Source organism: Solanum tuberosum, unplaced genomic scaffold, assembly GCF_000226075.1.
Source record: "Solanum tuberosum cultivar DM 1-3 516 R44 unplaced genomic scaffold, SolTub_3.0 scf00034, whole genome shotgun sequence".
In the NCBI taxonomy this organism is placed as follows: domain Eukaryota; kingdom Viridiplantae; phylum Streptophyta; class Magnoliopsida; order Solanales; family Solanaceae; genus Solanum; species Solanum tuberosum.
Window position 1 is genome coordinate 575,265 of NW_006238962.1, and position 20,064 is coordinate 595,328.

The 20,064-nt window shown below is 32.1% G+C and overlaps 1 protein-coding gene across 1 annotated transcript; it reads right to left on the bottom strand.

Annotated features, from left to right (window-relative positions):
* Positions 1 to 1,658: 1,658 nt before the first annotated feature.
* LOC102581264 (uncharacterized protein DDB_G0292642-like) lies at positions 1,659 to 15,098 on the bottom strand. The gene is made up of 6 exons (XM_006342400.2): positions 14,964 to 15,098; positions 4,357 to 5,578; positions 4,222 to 4,272; positions 4,043 to 4,141; positions 3,246 to 3,410; positions 1,659 to 2,098 (listed from the first exon to the last, which is right to left on the bottom strand). Exons 2-6 carry the CDS (start codon positions 5,551 to 5,553, stop codon positions 1,955 to 1,957), a joined length of 1,656 nt encoding a protein of 551 aa, XP_006342462.1. The 5' UTR covers positions 5,554 to 5,578; positions 14,964 to 15,098; the 3' UTR covers positions 1,659 to 1,954.
* Positions 15,099 to 20,064: the final 4,966 nt, after the last annotated feature.

A 20,064-nucleotide genomic window follows, 5' to 3' on the forward strand; every position in this document is an offset into this window, starting at 1 on the left:
TAAAGTTAACACAAATGCTGTCTTTTAGTGGCGACATTTTAATCTTTGAGTGGCGACTAAAGTTGACACTAATACAGTCTTTTAGTGACGACAATTTTATCTTTTAGTGGCGACAAATGTTGACACTAATACAGTCTTTTAGTGGCAATAATTTAATTTTTAGTGGCGACTAAAGTTGACACTAATACCTACATTTAGTGGCGGCAATTTACTCTTTAGTGGCGACTAAAGTTGACGCTAATACCTACTTTTAGTGGCGACTAAAGTTGCTACTAAAACAGTCTTTTAGTGGCCACAAAAGTTGCACTAATACAGTCTTTTAGTGGCAACAATATATCTTTTGGGGCGACTAAAGTTGCTACTAAAACAGTCTCTTAATGGCCACAAATGTTGCACTAATACAGTCTTTTTGTGGCAAAAATTTAATGTTTTAGTGGCGACAAAAGTTGCTACGAATACAATCTGTTAGTTGCGACAATTTAATCTTTTGGTGGCGACACAAGTTGCCACTAATACAATCTTTTATGGGCAACAATTTAATCTTTTGGTGGTGACACTAGAGTCATTAACTCGAACTAAGTGATAGATGCACTTCTTAGAGACTAACCTTTTGGTCTTAAGGTTCGAAATGAAATGACCCTTAGGCACTGCTGAACTACTCCTCTACTCTAAAACATGCTCATTAGGAAACAAGAACTTGACTACTCGAGTTCTACAATCAACTGAGGCATAACAAGCATGAAGTCAGTCCATACCTGAATAACAACAAAGTCAACCATGGTGTCCTTGTGATTGACAGAGATGGTACAATCATGATAAACTCTCTCGGCTAGAATAGACTCACCAACATGTGTGGAAACACTGAAGGACTCAAGAAGTCGTTTGGGAAGAATATTGAATCTCATAGCAATATACAGAGTCACAAAAGATAGACTCGCACCTAGATCAAGTAATGCATATACATCAAAAATAAAGACTTTGATCATATTAATCTTTTGATCAGCATAAAAATTTACTTACAATTATATTATAAGTGTTTTAGTTGTATGATTTTTTTTATTACGTAAATTATTGATGCATAAAATTATGTTCTAAGCAAAGAGCGGAGTTAGAATTTGAGGTTTGTGGGTTCAATTTTAAAAATTATTTTGAGCTATTGAGTTCTAAATTAATAATTTATATACTTGCAATGAATTTCTTATCGCAAATTTAGAGTTTGAACTAAAACTACTAAACTCGGTTGAACTCGTAACCAACATACCGGCTTAGCCCCTAACAAGATTTGGTTAAGATAAATCTTAAAGAGAAAAAAAAAAACAATGAAGACTTGTGTATTATAACACATTTTGTGATTTATCAATGTTCACTACTACATATTTTGTAACACATAGATTGCACTTGGTTATATCTCAACCTTTAGCATTTACCATAGGATTAAAAATTCATTTCTTTTTGTTCTCTTGGCTCACCTCTTAGTTGGGCTCAACTCCAACAACGACAACAAACCCAATGTAATCCCACAAATGGGGTCAGGAAGGGTAAGATATATGCAGACATTACCCCTACCTCTGCAAGGTGATATTTTATGGACTAATAGTCGAAAATGATATGCATAAACTCTTTTAAGGAATGTGTTTTATTGATATAAAAACACGATTAGAGCAAGCAAATGATTGAAACACTTTAGCAAAGGTTGAAGGAAATGAATATGAAAACATTCACCACCACAAAGCCAGAAAAAGGCCTGGGTTTATTGGTTCATATGGCAAGAGCAATTAAGTAAACGAAAAGAGAAAAAAAAAGTTCAAGAAAATAGAGAAAAAACTAAAAAGAGAACAGTAAATATGAATTGCAGGAATCCACAAGAACCAACCCCCAGATGAATTTGTACACAGGGAAACTGTTAACAGCTTTCCCACATCTGGAGTTTTTAAGGTATCTAAAGATTTTGCAACTAAAATGTCGTTTTCGATGATTCTACTGCAGTCTTACAGATAGGGCACCAGTTCTTGAGCTTAAACCACTGCTTTATGCACTCCATATGATACCCGTGTTCGCATCCCAGGTTCCCTATTTCATCTCCGATCACGTACTCCTCCTGCAAAAATGTATGATTGTCAGCAGTTAGTAACTCGATTCATTTGGACTGAGATGAGCTCAAACAGAGCGATATGGTCAATGAGGATTCATACAGTAGAGTGTCGACCAAACTAGCTGAGGGTTCATATATAAGCTTTTGTCTCACACAGAGGATGCATCATATTCGCTTGGAAATGTCGACAGCATGGTCAGAGCTGCCTAAATTACATCCTCAAAAAGTCGATGGACCAGGACATTGAAAGAACATAAGCATTCAAAAGAGTTCTAGGTTCAATCTTTCAAACACCAGTACGAAATTTTATCAAATGTCTAGGAGATCAAGGAAATATATTCTTTCTTCGGAAAAGATTCACCAGTTTTTAAGGTTCTACTAAGGTACTCAAAAAAATCTAGTAAGCATCAGAAGGACTTACAAGAGGGAAAATACTTATGTAGTCAGATGAATGTTATCTTATAGCATTCGGCTTCTCTCCATTTGAAAAGATATTTCATAGACAAAGGCAATACACACAGAGGCGTATCTAGAGGGGGTTCCGTGGGTTCACGTGAACCCATGCTCCCCTCTCTAGATTATATATAGTAGTGTTATATTTTTAAAAAAATATTTAAATATAGAGGTGTGAACCCACGTTAAAAGTAGCATATAATAATATGATGATGATTGGGTGCACCTCTCTCAGCAAAAATAGAAATTTAAATCTTATATCTATCTTATTTTTATAAGTAACACCCCTCCAAGTGGTTATCGGTAACACTTTTGACATTTCAATCAATTTTTCTTTTGTTTTTTTGCTTTAATCTTTCAAAATTTTCAAGTGTGTAACATTGGAAATTCCTAAAAAAATTTTAGCACGGTATAATTTTTATATAATTAAATCAAATGTGTATATTAAAATTTAAAACTAGTAGTATTATATATGTTGGACCTATAATTTTTAAAATTTAACAGTTCAGTGTTAAGAATGTAAAGGTTAAACCGATCAAACTTATATCTTAGATGCATATTTTTGTAATAGTGCACCCATCCTTTCGAAATCCTGAATACGCCTCTGAATACACAGCACAATGCTATAAATATCGAAAATGAAAAAGATACCTATGAATGATGAATTAAATGATAAATATGCTTAAAATAGGACGACAACCTGACAAATGCTGCACTTGATGTCATCTCCATCCTCATCAGCTTCTAGTGTTTCTGTTTCTGAAGCCATACCCTGATAAATGTTTCTCCTGAGGCACTTCGATAGTTCTTCCTCAGGCAGAGCGGTACTAACAGAGCCAATCCTCTCCTCAAGTGCTAATAATTCCTATTAAAAAAATCAATTTATCAGATGATGGATATCAAGGGAAAAAAAACATTTCTCAGACGATGTAGAAAATATCATACTAGACTGATGGGAAAACTTCAATTGAGGAACTTTCAGCTAAGAAAAAACTTCAAATAAATAACCCTCAAGTGTTCTTGCAAAAGAGAACACCACTGAACATTAAGTAGTCATAAACTCTTTTGCCATCCTCCAATCGTGAATGATGGGGTTCGACAATGAGGACTACTTTTTACTCCCTCTGTCCAAATTTATGTGGCACACTTTCTGTTTTAGTCCGTCCTAAAAAGCATGTCACTATTCTATATTAAAAACAATTTAACTTTAAAATTCCACGTTTAGCTGGTCAAAGAGGATTTTAGACCACAAATTTCAAATGTCTTCATTTCTTCCTTAAACTTTGTGCCAAGTCAAAAGGTGCCACATAAATTGGGACAGATGTCGTAAACTTTTAACTTGATTTAGGATATGAATTTTCCATACTTTGAAGACAAACTATACAGTTCTAAAAACCAAAATGAGTACTATAGAACATAAATAAGATTATCAAAGTATTTGAGGAAGTCATAGTAATAAATGTCTTATAAGTTGTGAAAAAAGAAATAAAAACAGACCTCATAGGACATGTCATCGATATCTAGTCTCATGTCTCTATGCTGGTCATAGAAGTTAAGGCCACTGAGGAACAAATTGGACTCCAACGCCAGTAGTCGCTGTAGATAGAAAATAAGAGCTCATTCACAAACCGAAATAGTAAATTCACAGGAGAAGAAAAATAATCAACATTGAATACCTCATAAGATAACTCTTCATCTTGTTCGATTCTCTCAAGTGCCAGCAATACCTGCAAAGTAAAAGCAAGACCAATATACTTAAATATCAGTAAGCTTGTAGGAAGTAGATTGAATCTGATCTCCTCCAAGAATACCTGAGCAACTCCATCCATGTTATATCGCTGCAATGCTTCACGGTTCATACCGTTAATGCCAATTTCTGCTGAAGTGAATGGTACTACACCAGGTAAATCATCATCTTCATCTTCATCGTCATCATCATCATCATCATAATCATTTGCAGGTAAACTATAAGTGCTATAATCACTTGATGAAGAATCCATGAAAAGTTGACTGGATGAACTAGGCATATCTAGATTTGGAGTTCCAAGCTCAGGTAAATTTTGTCTTGAGCCAGAAGACTTAGTATGCAATGAATCCTGAACAGGACCCCTTAACCTAGTACTCACATTCATTGACCTGCGGGTCCGAACTGATACAGCACGATTACCGTCACTGAAATCCGAGCTTCTACTACTCCTTGAGTCAGAGATGGAGATTCCAGTAGCGGGACGAACTGCACGTCCTTCATTTGGCGATGCCCCACTCATTTTTTTCCCTTTAGATGATGAACTGCTTTCACCTTCAGTATTTCTCCTTTTTACTGTTTCCCTTCGACTGGTACTTGATTCTGATGCTGAAGAACTATAAGGGAGGACATCTGGTGTGGAATTGCACTTCAGATTTTTCAACCTGTATCCTTCCCCACTACTACTGCTCCTTGTCCCAGCACTAATGGATTTAGACAACGAAGAAATAGAGGAATTCATTGGACTCTTTTGGTTGGAAGAACCAGGTCCATGACCAAATATTTTTCGAGGTCTGCTCGATGTTCCACTAGAGCAACCAACATCTGTAAATACAACTTTGCTGGATCCAGTATCTCTCTTTGCTGAATCAAATTGGAATTGACGCTCTGTTGATGACTGCATCTGTTTTAAAACTTCTGGCTCTTTACGTAAGGAACTGGTATCTGATCGCTTGTTTTCAATGTTAGAAGAGTATTTTCTGTGAGATTCCTTGCCTGACTTTCTCGCAGTAGTCATTCCAGAGGATGTCACAGATGAACTCCCAACTACTTCCTTTCCGTTTGAAGAACCGAAAGTAGGTCTTAGTGGTCTCGGTTTCTCCATGCCTCCAACTCTGGTACTCTTAGTATAATTGACCCGGCCACTACATCCAAGTCTAGAACAATACTGAACATTTTTATCTTTGTTTTCAGCCGTGTCCCTTAAACCTCTTCTGGGGGCGACAAGCCCATTGCCAGCTCTTTTAACAGAATATTCATCCATGTCTTACACGAAGCACCATTTATATCTGCATAAACCATATAGCCTTAAATTAGTAATCCTTGATTAAGCCTTACAACAAGGAAGTTGTATATGGCTAAGCAGACATTTCTTTTGCAGCTGACAACAATTCTCACGATAGAACAGGATTTCAGTAAAATACTAAAGTAATCTCGTACTGTTAGCAATTACTAGCTAAGAGGAACTTCATTCATATTAAGTGGACAACTGGTTTTAGGTGATCAGCATCAAAGAGATTCAAGCATAAATCATAACAGTTCATCTCTGAGTAGATGACTAGAACTCTATCTAACTCATAAATATCATCAAAAATTGTCCCCTTAGATTCTCTTTCCAACAACAACAATATACCTCGTGTATTACCACAAGTGGAGTCCTTACCTCGTGGAGACAGAGAGGCTGTTTCCGAAAGACCCTTGGCAATAGTACTTTCATAACCAAAAGCCAAATTCTTTTTCCCTACATACTTTTTCTTTTACCAAACGCACGCATCTAATTGGTAATTCACATATCTTTAACCGAATTCAAAGATCAATACATCCCCTAAATTCTACCAAAATCCCATAGCTAAACTAGTATAGATGACAAGAATCATTTGCTAAACCCCACTTCCCTATATTCATATTTGACCTAAACATAATTCGATAATGCACAAAGGGGTGTCAAACTAAAAAAGAAGTGAAAGAAATAAATGAAACCCAAGGATATAACATAAATGACAACCTAAAAGAATCATCCACAAGGGAACAATAAGAAAGAAATACAATATGAATTCAACCACTGTCACATAAAAAAATTAAAACTAAAAGCTGTCAAGAGGCTTCAAACCAACAAAAGTAGATACCAAAACTTTCATCGGAGGCACATAAAGTTCATCAATCAATTAAAAAATTAAACAGAGATAAGACATAGAATCCCAATAAAACTGATCAACAAGACAACAATCAAATGGGAGAGAAAGTAAAAAACACATCAAAAGAATTGATTGAAAATCCTTTTTCACATCTCTAACTACAAAACTCAATTCACGAAATCGCAGGAAACTGAACTATAACACTATAATCAGCAATGAAACATTGAGAGAAACTACTAAAAGTTCATTTTTTTGCTTCTCTACTTCCAAAACCAATTCAAATTATCACAAAAAAGTGAAGTATAACAGTATCATAATCAGCAAAAAACAATCGAAAATTCTTCTCCGCCTCTCCAACTCCAAAACCCAATTCATGAAATCACAGGAAACTAAACTATATAACCATAATCAGCTATGAACCAAATGAGAAAAAGGACTAAAGATTCTTCTTTTGCCTATCTAACTTCAAACCCAATCCACCAAATCACCGGAAACTGAATTATATATCACCATAATCATCCAAAAGAAAAACAATCAGAAATCCTGTTTTGCCTCATTAACTTCAAAACCCAATTCACCTAAATCCCAGAAAACTGAACTATACCACCATAATCAACCAAAAGCCGATTGAAACAAGACTAGAAATTCATTTTTTTTGCTTCTCTACTTCCAAAGCCAATTCAAATTATCACAAAAAGGTGAAGTATAACAGTATCATAATCAGCAAAAAACAATCGAAAATTCTTCTCCGCCTCTCCAACTCCAAAACCCAATTCATGAAATCACAGGAAACTAAACTATATCACCATAATCAGCTATGAACCAAATGAGAAAAAGGACTAAAATTCTTTTTTTGCCTATCTAACTTCAAACCCAATCCACCAAATCACCGGAAACTGAATTATATATCACCATAATCATCCAAAAGAAAAACAATCAGAAATCCTGTTTTGCCTCATTAACTTCAAAACCCAATTCACCTAAATCCCAGAAAACTGAACTATACCACCATAATCAACCAAAAGCCGATTGAAACAAGACTAGAAATTCATTTTTTTTGCTTCTCTACTTCCAAAGCCAATTCAAATTATCACAAAAAGGTGAAGTATAACAGTATCATAATCAGCAAAAAACAATCGAAAATTCTTCTCCGCCTCTCCAACTCCAAAACCCAATTCACGAAATCACAGGAAACTAAACTATATCACCATAATCAGCTATGAACCAAATGAGAAAAAGGACTAAAATTCTTTTTTTGCCTATCTAACTTCAAACCCAATCCACCAAATCACCGGAAACTGAATTATATATCACCATAATCATCCAAAAGAAAAACAATCAAAAATCCTGTTTTGCCTCATTAACTTCAAAACCCAACTCACCTAAATCCCAGAAAACTGAACTATACCACCATAATCAACCAAAAGCCGATTGAAACAAGACTAGAAATTCATTTTTTTTGCTTCTCTACTTCCAAAGCCAATTCAAATTATCACAAAAAGGTGAAGTATAACAGTATCATAATCAGCAAAAAACAATCGAAAATTCTTCTCCGCCTCTCCAACTCCAAAACCCAATTCACGAAATCACAGGAAACTAAACTATATCACCATAATCAGCTATGAACCAAATGAGAAAAAGGACTAAAATTCTTTTTTTGCCTATCTAACTTCAAACCCAATCCACCAAATCACCGGAAACTGAATTATATATCACCATAATCATCCAAAAGAAAAACAATCAAAAATCCTGTTTTGCCTCATTAACTTCAAAACCCAACTCACCTAAATCCCAGAAAACTGAACTATACCACCATAATCAACCAAAAGCCGATTGAAACAAGACTAGAAATTCATTTTTTTTGCTTCTCTACTTCCAAAGCCAATTCAAATTATCACAAAAAGGTGAAGTATAACAGTATCATAATCAGCAAAAAACAATCGAAAATTCTTCTCCGCCTCTCCAACTCCAAAACCCAATTCATGAAATCACAGGAAACTAAACTATATAACCATAATCAGCTATGAACCAAATGAGAAAAAGGACTAAAATTCTTTTTTTGCCTATCTAACTTCAAACCCAATCCACCAAATCACCGGAAACTGAATTATATATCACCATAATCATCCAAAAGAAAAACAATCAAAAATCCTGTTTTGCCTCATTAACTTCAAAACCCAACTCACCTAAATCCCAGAAAACTGAACTATACCACCATAATCAACCAAAAGCCGATTGAAACAAGACTAGAAATTCATTTTTTTTGCTTCTCTACTTCCAAAGCCAATTCAAATTATCACAAAAAGGTGAAGTATAACAGTATCATAATCAGCAAAAAACAATCGAAAATTCTTCTCCGCCTCTCCAACTCCAAAACCCAATTCACGAAATCACAGGAAACTAAACTATATCACCATAATCAGCTATGAACCAAATGAGAAAAAGGACTAAAATTCTTTTTTTGCCTATCTAACTTCAAACCCAATCCACCAAATCACCGGAAACTGAATTATATATCACCATAATCATCCAAAAGAAAAACAATCAGAAATCCTGTTTTGCCTCATTAACTTCAAAACCCAATTCACCTAAATCCCAGAAAACTGAACTATACCACCATAATCAACCAAAAGCCGATTGAAACAAGACTAGAAATTCATTTTTTTTGCTTCTCTACTTCCAAAGCCAATTCAAATTATCACAAAAAGGTGAAGTATAACAGTATCATAATCAGCAAAAAACAATCGAAAATTCTTCTCCGCCTCTCCAACTCCAAAACCCAATTCACGAAATCACAGGAAACTAAACTATATCACCATAATCAGCTATGAACCAAATGAGAAAAAGGACTAAAATTCTTTTTTTGCCTATCTAACTTCAAACCCAATCCACCAAATCACCGGAAACTGAATTATATATCACCATAATCATCCAAAAGAAAAACAATCAGAAATCCTGTTTTGCCTCATTAACTTCAAAACCCAATTCACCTAAATCCCAGAAAACTGAACTATACCACCATAATCAACCAAAAGCCGATTGAAACAAGACTAGAAATTCATTTTTTTTGCTTCTCTACTTCCAAAGCCAATTCAAATTATCACAAAAAGGTGAAGTATAACAGTATCATAATCAGCAAAAAACAATCGAAAATTCTTCTCCGCCTCTCCAACTCCAAAACCCAATTCACGAAATCACAGGAAACTAAACTATATCACCATAATCAGCTATGAACCAAATGAGAAAAAGGACTAAAATTCTTTTTTTGCCTATCTAACTTCAAACCCAATCCACCAAATCACCGGAAACTGAATTATATATCACCATAATCATCCAAAAGAAAAACAATCAGAAATCCTGTTTTGCCTCATTAACTTCAAAACCCAATTCACCTAAATCCCAGAAAACTGAACTATACCACCATAATCAACCAAAAGCCGATTGAAACAAGACTAGAAATTCATTTTTTTTGCTTCTCTACTTCCAAAGCCAATTCAAATTATCACAAAAAGGTGAAGTATAACAGTATCATAATCAGCAAAAAACAATCGAAAATTCTTCTCCGCCTCTCCAACTCCAAAACCCAATTCACGAAATCACAGGAAACTAAACTATATCACCATAATCAGCTATGAACCAAATGAGAAAAAGGACTAAAATTCTTTTTTTGCCTATCTAACTTCAAACCCAATCCACCAAATCACCGGAAACTGAATTATATATCACCATAATCATCCAAAAGAAAAACAATCAGAAATCCTGTTTTGCCTCATTAACTTCAAAACCCAATTCACCTAAATCCCAGAAAACTGAACTATACCACCATAATCAACCAAAAGCCGATTGAAACAAGACTAGAAATTCATTTTTTTTGCTTCTCTACTTCCAAAGCCAATTCAAATTATCACAAAAAGGTGAAGTATAACAGTATCATAATCAGCAAAAAACAATCGAAAATTCTTCTCCGCCTCTCCAACTCCAAAACCCAATTCACGAAATCACAGGAAACTAAACTATATCACCATAATCAGCTATGAACCAAATGAGAAAAAGGACTAAAATTCTTTTTTTGCCTATCTAACTTCAAACCCAATCCACCAAATCACCGGAAACTGAATTATATATCACCATAATCATCCAAAAGAAAAACAATCAGAAATCCTGTTTTGCCTCATTAACTTCAAAACCCAATTCACCTAAATCCCAGAAAACTGAACTATACCACCATAATCAACCAAAAGCCGATTGAAACAAGACTAGAAATTCATTTTTTTTGCTTCTCTACTTCCAAAGCCAATTCAAATTATCACAAAAAGGTGAAGTATAACAGTATCATAATCAGCAAAAAACAATCGAAAATTCTTCTCCGCCTCTCCAACTCCAAAACCCAATTCACGAAATCACAGGAAACTAAACTATATCACCATAATCAGCTATGAACCAAATGAGAAAAAGGACTAAAATTCTTTTTTTGCCTATCTAACTTCAAACCCAATCCACCAAATCACCGGAAACTGAATTATATATCACCATAATCATCCAAAAGAAAAACAATCAGAAATCCTGTTTTGCCTCATTAACTTCAAAACCCAATTCACCTAAATCCCAGAAAACTGAACTATACCACCATAATCAACCAAAAGCCGATTGAAACAAGACTAGAAATTCATTTTTTTTGCTTCTCTACTTCCAAAGCCAATTCAAATTATCACAAAAAGGTGAAGTATAACAGTATCATAATCAGCAAAAAACAATCGAAAATTCTTCTCCGCCTCTCCAACTCCAAAACCCAATTCACGAAATCACAGGAAACTAAACTATATCACCATAATCAGCTATGAACCAAATGAGAAAAAGGACTAAAATTCTTTTTTTGCCTATCTAACTTCAAACCCAATCCACCAAATCACCGGAAACTGAATTATATATCACCATAATCATCCAAAAGAAAAACAATCAGAAATCCTGTTTTGCCTCATTAACTTCAAAACCCAATTCACCTAAATCCCAGAAAACTGAACTATACCACCATAATCAACCAAAAGCCGATTGAAACAAGACTAGAAATTCATTTTTTTTGCTTCTCTACTTCCAAAGCCAATTCAAATTATCACAAAAAGGTGAAGTATAACAGTATCATAATCAGCAAAAAACAATCGAAAATTCTTCTCCGCCTCTCCAACTCCAAAACCCAATTCACGAAATCACAGGAAACTAAACTATATCACCATAATCAGCTATGAACCAAATGAGAAAAAGGACTAAAATTCTTTTTTTGCCTATCTAACTTCAAACCCAATCCACCAAATCACCGGAAACTGAATTATATATCACCATAATCATCCAAAAGAAAAACAATCAGAAATCCTGTTTTGCCTCATTAACTTCAAAACCCAATTCACCTAAATCCCAGAAAACTGAACTATACCACCATAATCAACCAAAAGCCGATTGAAACAAGACTAGAAATTCATTTTTTTTGCTTCTCTACTTCCAAAGCCAATTCAAATTATCACAAAAAGGTGAAGTATAACAGTATCATAATCAGCAAAAAACAATCGAAAATTCTTCTCCGCCTCTCCAACTCCAAAACCCAATTCACGAAATCACAGGAAACTAAACTATATCACCATAATCAGCTATGAACCAAATGAGAAAAAGGACTAAAATTCTTTTTTTGCCTATCTAACTTCAAACCCAATCCACCAAATCACCGGAAACTGAATTATATATCACCATAATCATCCAAAAGAAAAACAATCAGAAATCCTGTTTTGCCTCATTAACTTCAAAACCCAATTCACCTAAATCCCAGAAAACTGAACTATACCACCATAATCAACCAAAAGCCGATTGAAACAAGACTAGAAATTCATTTTTTTTGCTTCTCTACTTCCAAAGCCAATTCAAATTATCACAAAAAGGTGAAGTATAACAGTATCATAATCAGCAAAAAACAATCGAAAATTCTTCTCCGCCTCTCCAACTCCAAAACCCAATTCACGAAATCACAGGAAACTAAACTATATCACCATAATCAGCTATGAACCAAATGAGAAAAAGGACTAAAATTCTTTTTTTGCCTATCTAACTTCAAACCCAATCCACCAAATCACCGGAAACTGAATTATATATCACCATAATCATCCAAAAGAAAAACAATCAGAAATCCTGTTTTGCCTCATTAACTTCAAAACCCAATTCACCTAAATCCCAGAAAACTGAACTATACCACCATAATCAACCAAAAGCCGATTGAAACAAGACTAGAAATTCATTTTTTTTGCTTCTCTACTTCCAAAGCCAATTCAAATTATCACAAAAAGGTGAAGTATAACAGTATCATAATCAGCAAAAAACAATCGAAAATTCTTCTCCGCCTCTCCAACTCCAAAACCCAATTCACGAAATCACAGGAAACTAAACTATATCACCATAATCAGCTATGAACCAAATGAGAAAAAGGACTAAAATTCTTTTTTTGCCTATCTAACTTCAAACCCAATCCACCAAATCACCGGAAACTGAATTATATATCACCATAATCATCCAAAAGAAAAACAATCAGAAATCCTGTTTTGCCTCATTAACTTCAAAACCCAATTCACCTAAATCCCAGAAAACTGAACTATACCACCATAATCAACCAAAAGCCGATTGAAACAAGACTAGAAATTCATTTTTTTTGCTTCTCTACTTCCAAAGCCAATTCAAATTATCACAAAAAGGTGAAGTATAACAGTATCATAATCAGCAAAAAACAATCGAAAATTCTTCTCCGCCTCTCCAACTCCAAAACCCAATTCATGAAATCACAGGAAACTAAACTATATAACCATAATCAGCTATGAACCAAATGAGAAAAAGGACTAAAATTCTTTTTTTGCCTATCTAACTTCAAACCCAATCCACCAAATCACCGGAAACTGAATTATATATCACCATAATCATCCAAAAGAAAAACAATCAAAAATCCTGTTTTGCCTCATTAACTTCAAAACCCAACTCACCTAAATCCCAGAAAACTGAACTATACCACCATAATCAACCAAAAGCCGATTGAAACAAGACTAGAAATTCATTTTTTTTGCTTCTCTACTTCCAAAGCCAATTCAAATTATCACAAAAAGGTGAAGTATAACAGTATCATAATCAGCAAAAAACAATCGAAAATTCTTCTCCGCCTCTCCAACTCCAAAACCCAATTCACGAAATCACAGGAAACTAAACTATATCACCATAATCAGCTATGAACCAAATGAGAAAAAGGACTAAAATTCTTTTTTTGCCTATCTAACTTCAAACCCAATCCACCAAATCACCGGAAACTGAATTATATATCACCATAATCATCCAAAAGAAAAACAATCAAAAATCCTGTTTTGCCTCATTAACTTCAAAACCCAACTCACCTAAATCCCAGAAAACTGAACTATACCACCATAATCAACCAAAAGCCGATTGAAACAAGACTAGAAATTCATTTTTTTTGCTTCTCTACTTCCAAAGCCAATTCAAATTATCACAAAAAGGTGAAGTATAACAGTATCATAATCAGCAAAAAACAATCGAAAATTCTTCTCCGCCTCTCCAACTCCAAAACCCAATTCACGAAATCACAGGAAACTAAACTATATCACCATAATCAGCTATGAACCAAATGAGAAAAAGGACTAAAATTCTTTTTTTGCCTATCTAACTTCAAACCCAATCCACCAAATCACCGGAAACTGAATTATATATCACCATAATCATCCAAAAGAAAAACAATCAAAAATCCTGTTTTGCCTCATTAACTTCAAAACCCAACTCACCTAAATCCCAGAAAACTGAACTATACCACCATAATCAACCAAAAGCCGATTGAAACAAGACTAGAAATTCATTTTTTTTGCTTCTCTACTTCCAAAGCCAATTCAAATTATCACAAAAAGGTGAAGTATAACAGTATCATAATCAGCAAAAAACAATCGAAAATTCTTCTCCGCCTCTCCAACTCCAAAACCCAATTCACGAAATCACAGGAAACTAAACTATATCACCATAATCAGCTATGAACCAAATGAGAAAAAGGACTAAAATTCTTTTTTTGCCTATCTAACTTCAAACCCAATCCACCAAATCACCGGAAACTGAATTATATATCACCATAATCATCCAAAAGAAAAACAATCAAAAATCCTGTTTTGCCTCATTAACTTCAAAACCCAACTCACCTAAATCCCAGAAAACTGAACTATACCACCATAATCAACCAAAAGCCGATTGAAACAAAACTAGAAATTCATTTTTTGCTCCTCTACTTCCAAACCCAATTCGCAAAATCGCAGTAAACAGAAGTATACACCACCATAATCAACCAAAAGACGATTGAATCAAAACGACTAAAAATTCATTTTTTACCCAAACCCAATTCATAAAAAGACTAAAAATTCATTCTACTTCAAACCCATTTCAGAAACATCACAAAAGGTGAAAAAACTACAGTATCACAATCATTCAAAACGAAAAAAAAAACTTTTTTCTTTAATTAATCCACCTTTTTCTCTTCTGTTTTCGTTGTTTTCTTCTTCTTTATCCAATGGAAAAAAATCCCTTTTTCACGAGAGAGATTATAGGATCGAAGCTGATGAAAATGGAGAAGACTATATAAAGAAGACGAACAAATCATCAACAAACAAAGCTGAAATGCCGTAATGCCAATTGAGTCTTGTAAAGAAATATCAACCGTTGGATCAAAATTGTGATTGAAAAGTTGAAAATCAACGGCTCATGATGATCTATATGTCATGTTTCAATTATAACTAAGTTTTTGACTCTTTCTTACTTGGTCCCCTGCTAAGCTAAAAAATTAGTGAAAATTACTACTTAATTAATATAAAAAAATCATCTTAATTTTGAGAATTTTGAAGTCACTCATGAAAAATGTGAGTTAATTTGAGCGGTCGAAATTTGGGTTGTGAGGTAATTTGAGTGGTCGAAATTCGGATTTGATATATGAACATATTAGAAGATGATATGTGGTAGTCAAAATTAATCGACTTCAGCTTAACAAGAATAACATTATAAGACACAACTTCGTTATTGCTTAGAAATTTAAAAAATTTACTAATATACAAAAGAGGAGATTTTATTTATACTTTTATTAATTACAAATCACCATATTACAAGATAATTTAATAAAACAAGGAGTTTTTATTTAAGAGAAAAGACTTTTTACAAAATAACAATAATATATTTAATGTAATTTTACGACTAAATTTTTTGGGAAACTAAAATATACAAAAACTTTATCATTATCTATTAGAGATTATTTTCGATACATTTTTGGGGAAAAAATATTTTTAAAAAGAAGGTCAATTTTTTTGTTTAAAGTATTTGGTAGATGGCAGCATCGCTATCAAATATGTTGTATATTATTTTAGGAATAATAAATGATTAAATAATTAATCGAAACAATATCTTAAATGGACTTGTGTTAGGTGGGGTGAGAAGGTTACTTTTTAGAAGCCAAATATTAGTTTATAAATCTCTAAGATTAATAATACTAATTGAGAAATTTTATCTTATTATTTATTTATATATAAATTTAGGTTAACTTTGGGAGTACACAAATTGAGTGTACACGATATACTTTTTCTATAACTATTTTTTTTCTTGACTTTATGTATAGTGTTGCTAATAATTGTTATAAAGTAAAATCTTAAAATATTAAGGTGAGTCTTGAGTCCAATTTATTGATTTTGACTTTGAGGATTTTGATATTGAATAATCGAAATTTGTATTTAAATCATAAGTAATTTAAACCTATGGATTGAATTTAGGGCATCATTTTGATTTTTAATAAAATGTATGCTAGAATATAATTAGTCAACTGTTATCTTTAGTAAAGTAAAATTAAGTATCGAAATATTCATAAAAATAATCGAACTGATTGAACAACTAATTTTTAAAAGATCAAGTAGATAAATTCTAAGGTTATAAATAAAGATAAATATAGAGAATTATTTAAATAATTAGAAGAACCACAAATATATTAATATTAATCTCTAAAATAAATGAGTGGCCAACTCCAAAATATTTAGCTGTTGCTTTTGTGGACAGAAGAAAACCCCACCACTAACATATAAGGAAAAATAAATAATCAATCACACGTATTGTTCATTTTGTCTAATAAAAAATTTATAAATTTATTTTTGAGCTATGCTATTATTAAAATTGATATTATACATAATAACTTGTGTTATGTTTTATAAATATGAATTTGTCATACTTACTTCTTCAAAATCTTGCCAATTTAATAGTCTATCAATCCTTTTCTTCGAATAACTTAACATTCCTCTTGAGATTTATCTCATAAACATCTAACTTCGATATCATATTTATGATGAACCAAGCTCATGACATGTATAGTTCGATTTACCCAAAAAACTTTATGTATTTATCTCTCGACCTACATTATATTATCATCATGTCCATAAATGCATGTAGCAAGTAAGTCTGATCATAAAGCTTTCATCTTTCTTTTTTTTCTCATTTGGATATAAAATTTGTCTATGGTATAACATATATACATTCTTTTTTAAAAGTTTGTCAATCTAAAAATCTGTTAATTCTATTCTTTGATTCGTCCTTACGATGGGCGTTCCAAATATACTACACATATTTTTTTAAAATAATTAATTCTATATTAAGTTATTATATTTGTTAATGAAGAGTACTTTACACTGTAATGATTACTTTTTAGAATAAAATAAGGTGGTGACACAATCATTTGAGTTCGTGGGAAATTCATAAAGGCTGTACCATTTATTTTCTGTGTATTTTTATTTGTAAAAAATAAACAAGCAATCATTAATTATAACTATGTTAATATTATATATCGTAAAGATTGTATTTTTTCTTATTAATGTAGTTAATCTATTATAACTGGTTAATTATTTTTTTACTACAGACAACTTATATTTATTATAGATAGTTATATCTAATTACTATAATATTTGATGCATATTAAAATTGACTAAAGTTAAAATTTCAAATAAAATATCTAATTATTTGTTTTCCTTCAAATAATTGTGATTTAGGTTGAACACGAATGGATTATTAGATTAACATAAAGACTTGTGTACACGAACTATCCTATGGACCCACCAATATTGTTGATTAATTGACCACAATAATCCAATTTTAAAAAAAAGATATACACAAAACTTTCATTTTCTTTATCAAACTTTTTTCTCCGTCATTAATCAGAGATTTCGAATTTGAATTTTTGAATAATTTTTTTTTTCTTTAGGGGCGTTTTACCTCCTTAATAAGCTTATTTGATGTACATCGAAACTTATCAAGTCAAGTTTCTTTTGATTTTCGATATTCGTATTGCAGTCTGACTAATTTGAATTTGTGTCAAGACTCCATTCGGAAATAGCGCTTCCTACCAAAAATTTTGTTTTCATACTCAAACTCGATCCAGAGATCTTTGATTAAGAGGATCAACTTCATCCGTACCGCACCAAATCTTCCGATGGTGGTGCAAGTCAAGTTAGTTTTAGGTCTTAAATTTAATTTTGGTAGAACAATAGTTTACAATATAATTGAAAATTTTGTTGCAACTACTAAACATATTAATTAGACTTTTTTATTTTTTAAGAAAACATTTTCCGTAAAAAATTTCCTTCGTACTAAACACACCCTTAAATCTTAATGACCTAACAATAATCAAGATTAGAGGACAAAGATATTGGGAGGTTTTGATGCACTATAATTAGGCAACTAAGCAATGACACATAATTTTGACCATCATATTAATTGTGGATCTAATAATTAGCACATATGTCTTAGTGGTATTATATTGTTGAGATTAGGACCTAAATTACATCATTTTCTACATAATTAGCAATTCCACTTGCTATTGACAAATACTTTGAGTTCAAACAAATTACAATTAGGTGATTTTTATTGGATACATATAGTAATATTGTTAGGTACTTCAAACTCAAAATCTATGTTTGGTACTCCCTCGGTCTCAAATTTTTTGTTGTGTTTCTCTTTTACACATTCCTTGAGAAAATATTAGTAATAAGCAAATATTTTTCACTATATTACCTTCATTTAATATGTATTAAGATATAGTCTTTCATCGGTTAAAATTTTACTCTGTGAATAAAATAGGAAAAAATGATTAATTTATCTTAAACTTTTAAAATAACAAATAATTTGAGATAAATATTTTTAGAATTTACTACCAATAATTTGGGAAACGAGTATATGAAAAGAAATTTATCAAACTTTGTTAACTTGATACCCTTTTCTTTTTTAGGTATTTCAGTCTAACACGATAAGCCTACAATTAGGGTTGGATACTCACAATTGAATATGAAATTTTTGGATTTTTTTTATTATTATAGGCAAAAAAATTACAAATCAAATAAGTTTATATTGAGTAATTATATATTTTTAATTTGGATCGGATTATTTTAAATTTTTTATTCTAAATAAATAAATTCAACTTCTCCTCCTCACAAGGATGAGAATCCATATAAAATACACGATCACTATAATCATCCAAATAAAATATTCATGCAAGTATTGAAATTGTTATTATAAAGAATAAAAACATTAAATATGAGATTCAATAACCAATCAAAAATTTCAGATTCCCAAATATCGAAAAATCCAAAGTATCCAAATACACAATCTAAACGGTTTGGATTTCGGATTAGCCCAAACGTCGACCCTTTACAACCACAACATTAATTGCAAGTGAAAATATAACATTAAAGAATTTATTCCCCATATACCTAGAATCTGAATTTCTCACATCCTTGATGAATTCAAAAATAATATATTGAATTGGAATATCATTTTCAATTTCATGTTGTAACTTTAATTGCTCAACTTTATAGTTAAATCTATATGTCTTAAACATCCTTCTATCCCACACACCAAAATAAATGGCTGTTGGTATTAATGATGATTCACCAATAAAGTCCCAAAAATATAATGAAAACCATATACTAAGAGAAATTAAACACTTATATTTATATGATTTTTGGAATTCCTCTATCGACCTTAATAATATCTCCGTTGCTCTACAAAATTCATCGGATGTTATATTATAAAGCTCCTTAGGTAAGATATCGAGAAATTCTTTATGATTCGAGTTAAATTCTTTCATTTTGAAGGGTTATTTTTGAAAAAAGAAGATGGGGTAATTAAATTGTCATCATGATAGAAGATTTTCGAGTTTATTGGTTGAAAATCTACGAGCTAAACGATGAAAATCCATTGTTATGTTGATTGTGTAATTATTCTTCAACACGAATCAATATATATAAGTTAAACTCGATCAAGAAAAAACCTAAATCCTAAAATAACTAGGATGTGTATTATTTCTTGTCAAAAACGACACTAAAGGAAAACAAGAATATATTTACCGAAAATTTTATAAATTATATAGAAACATTGACTATAAAATAATAAAGATTAATAATGAACAAATTAGAATTATTTTCTGCTAATGACTATTATCATTATTATTACTACTATTCTTTTGGCGAACAAATACATATTTATTTATTATTATTTTTTATTTTTTTTTGGGGGGGGGGGGGGGGTTTAATTTTTAGTTTTTTTTAAAA

What these genes read in the sequence shown, in the direction of transcription:
- LOC102581264 (XM_006342400.2), bottom strand. Translation starts at nt 5,553, where the DNA reads ATGGATGAATATTCTGTTAAAAGAGCTGGCAATGGGCTTGTCGCCCCC. An exon ending in ACATGGATGGAGTTGCTCAG is followed by an intron (nt 4,273 to 4,356) that starts GTATTCTTGGAG and finishes TTTACTTTGCAG; the next exon opens with GTATTGCTGGCACTTGAGAG. An exon ending in TCGATGACATGTCCTATGAG is followed by an intron (nt 3,411 to 4,042) that starts GTCTGTTTTTAT and finishes TTTTTTTAATAG; the next exon opens with GAATTATTAGCACTTGAGGA.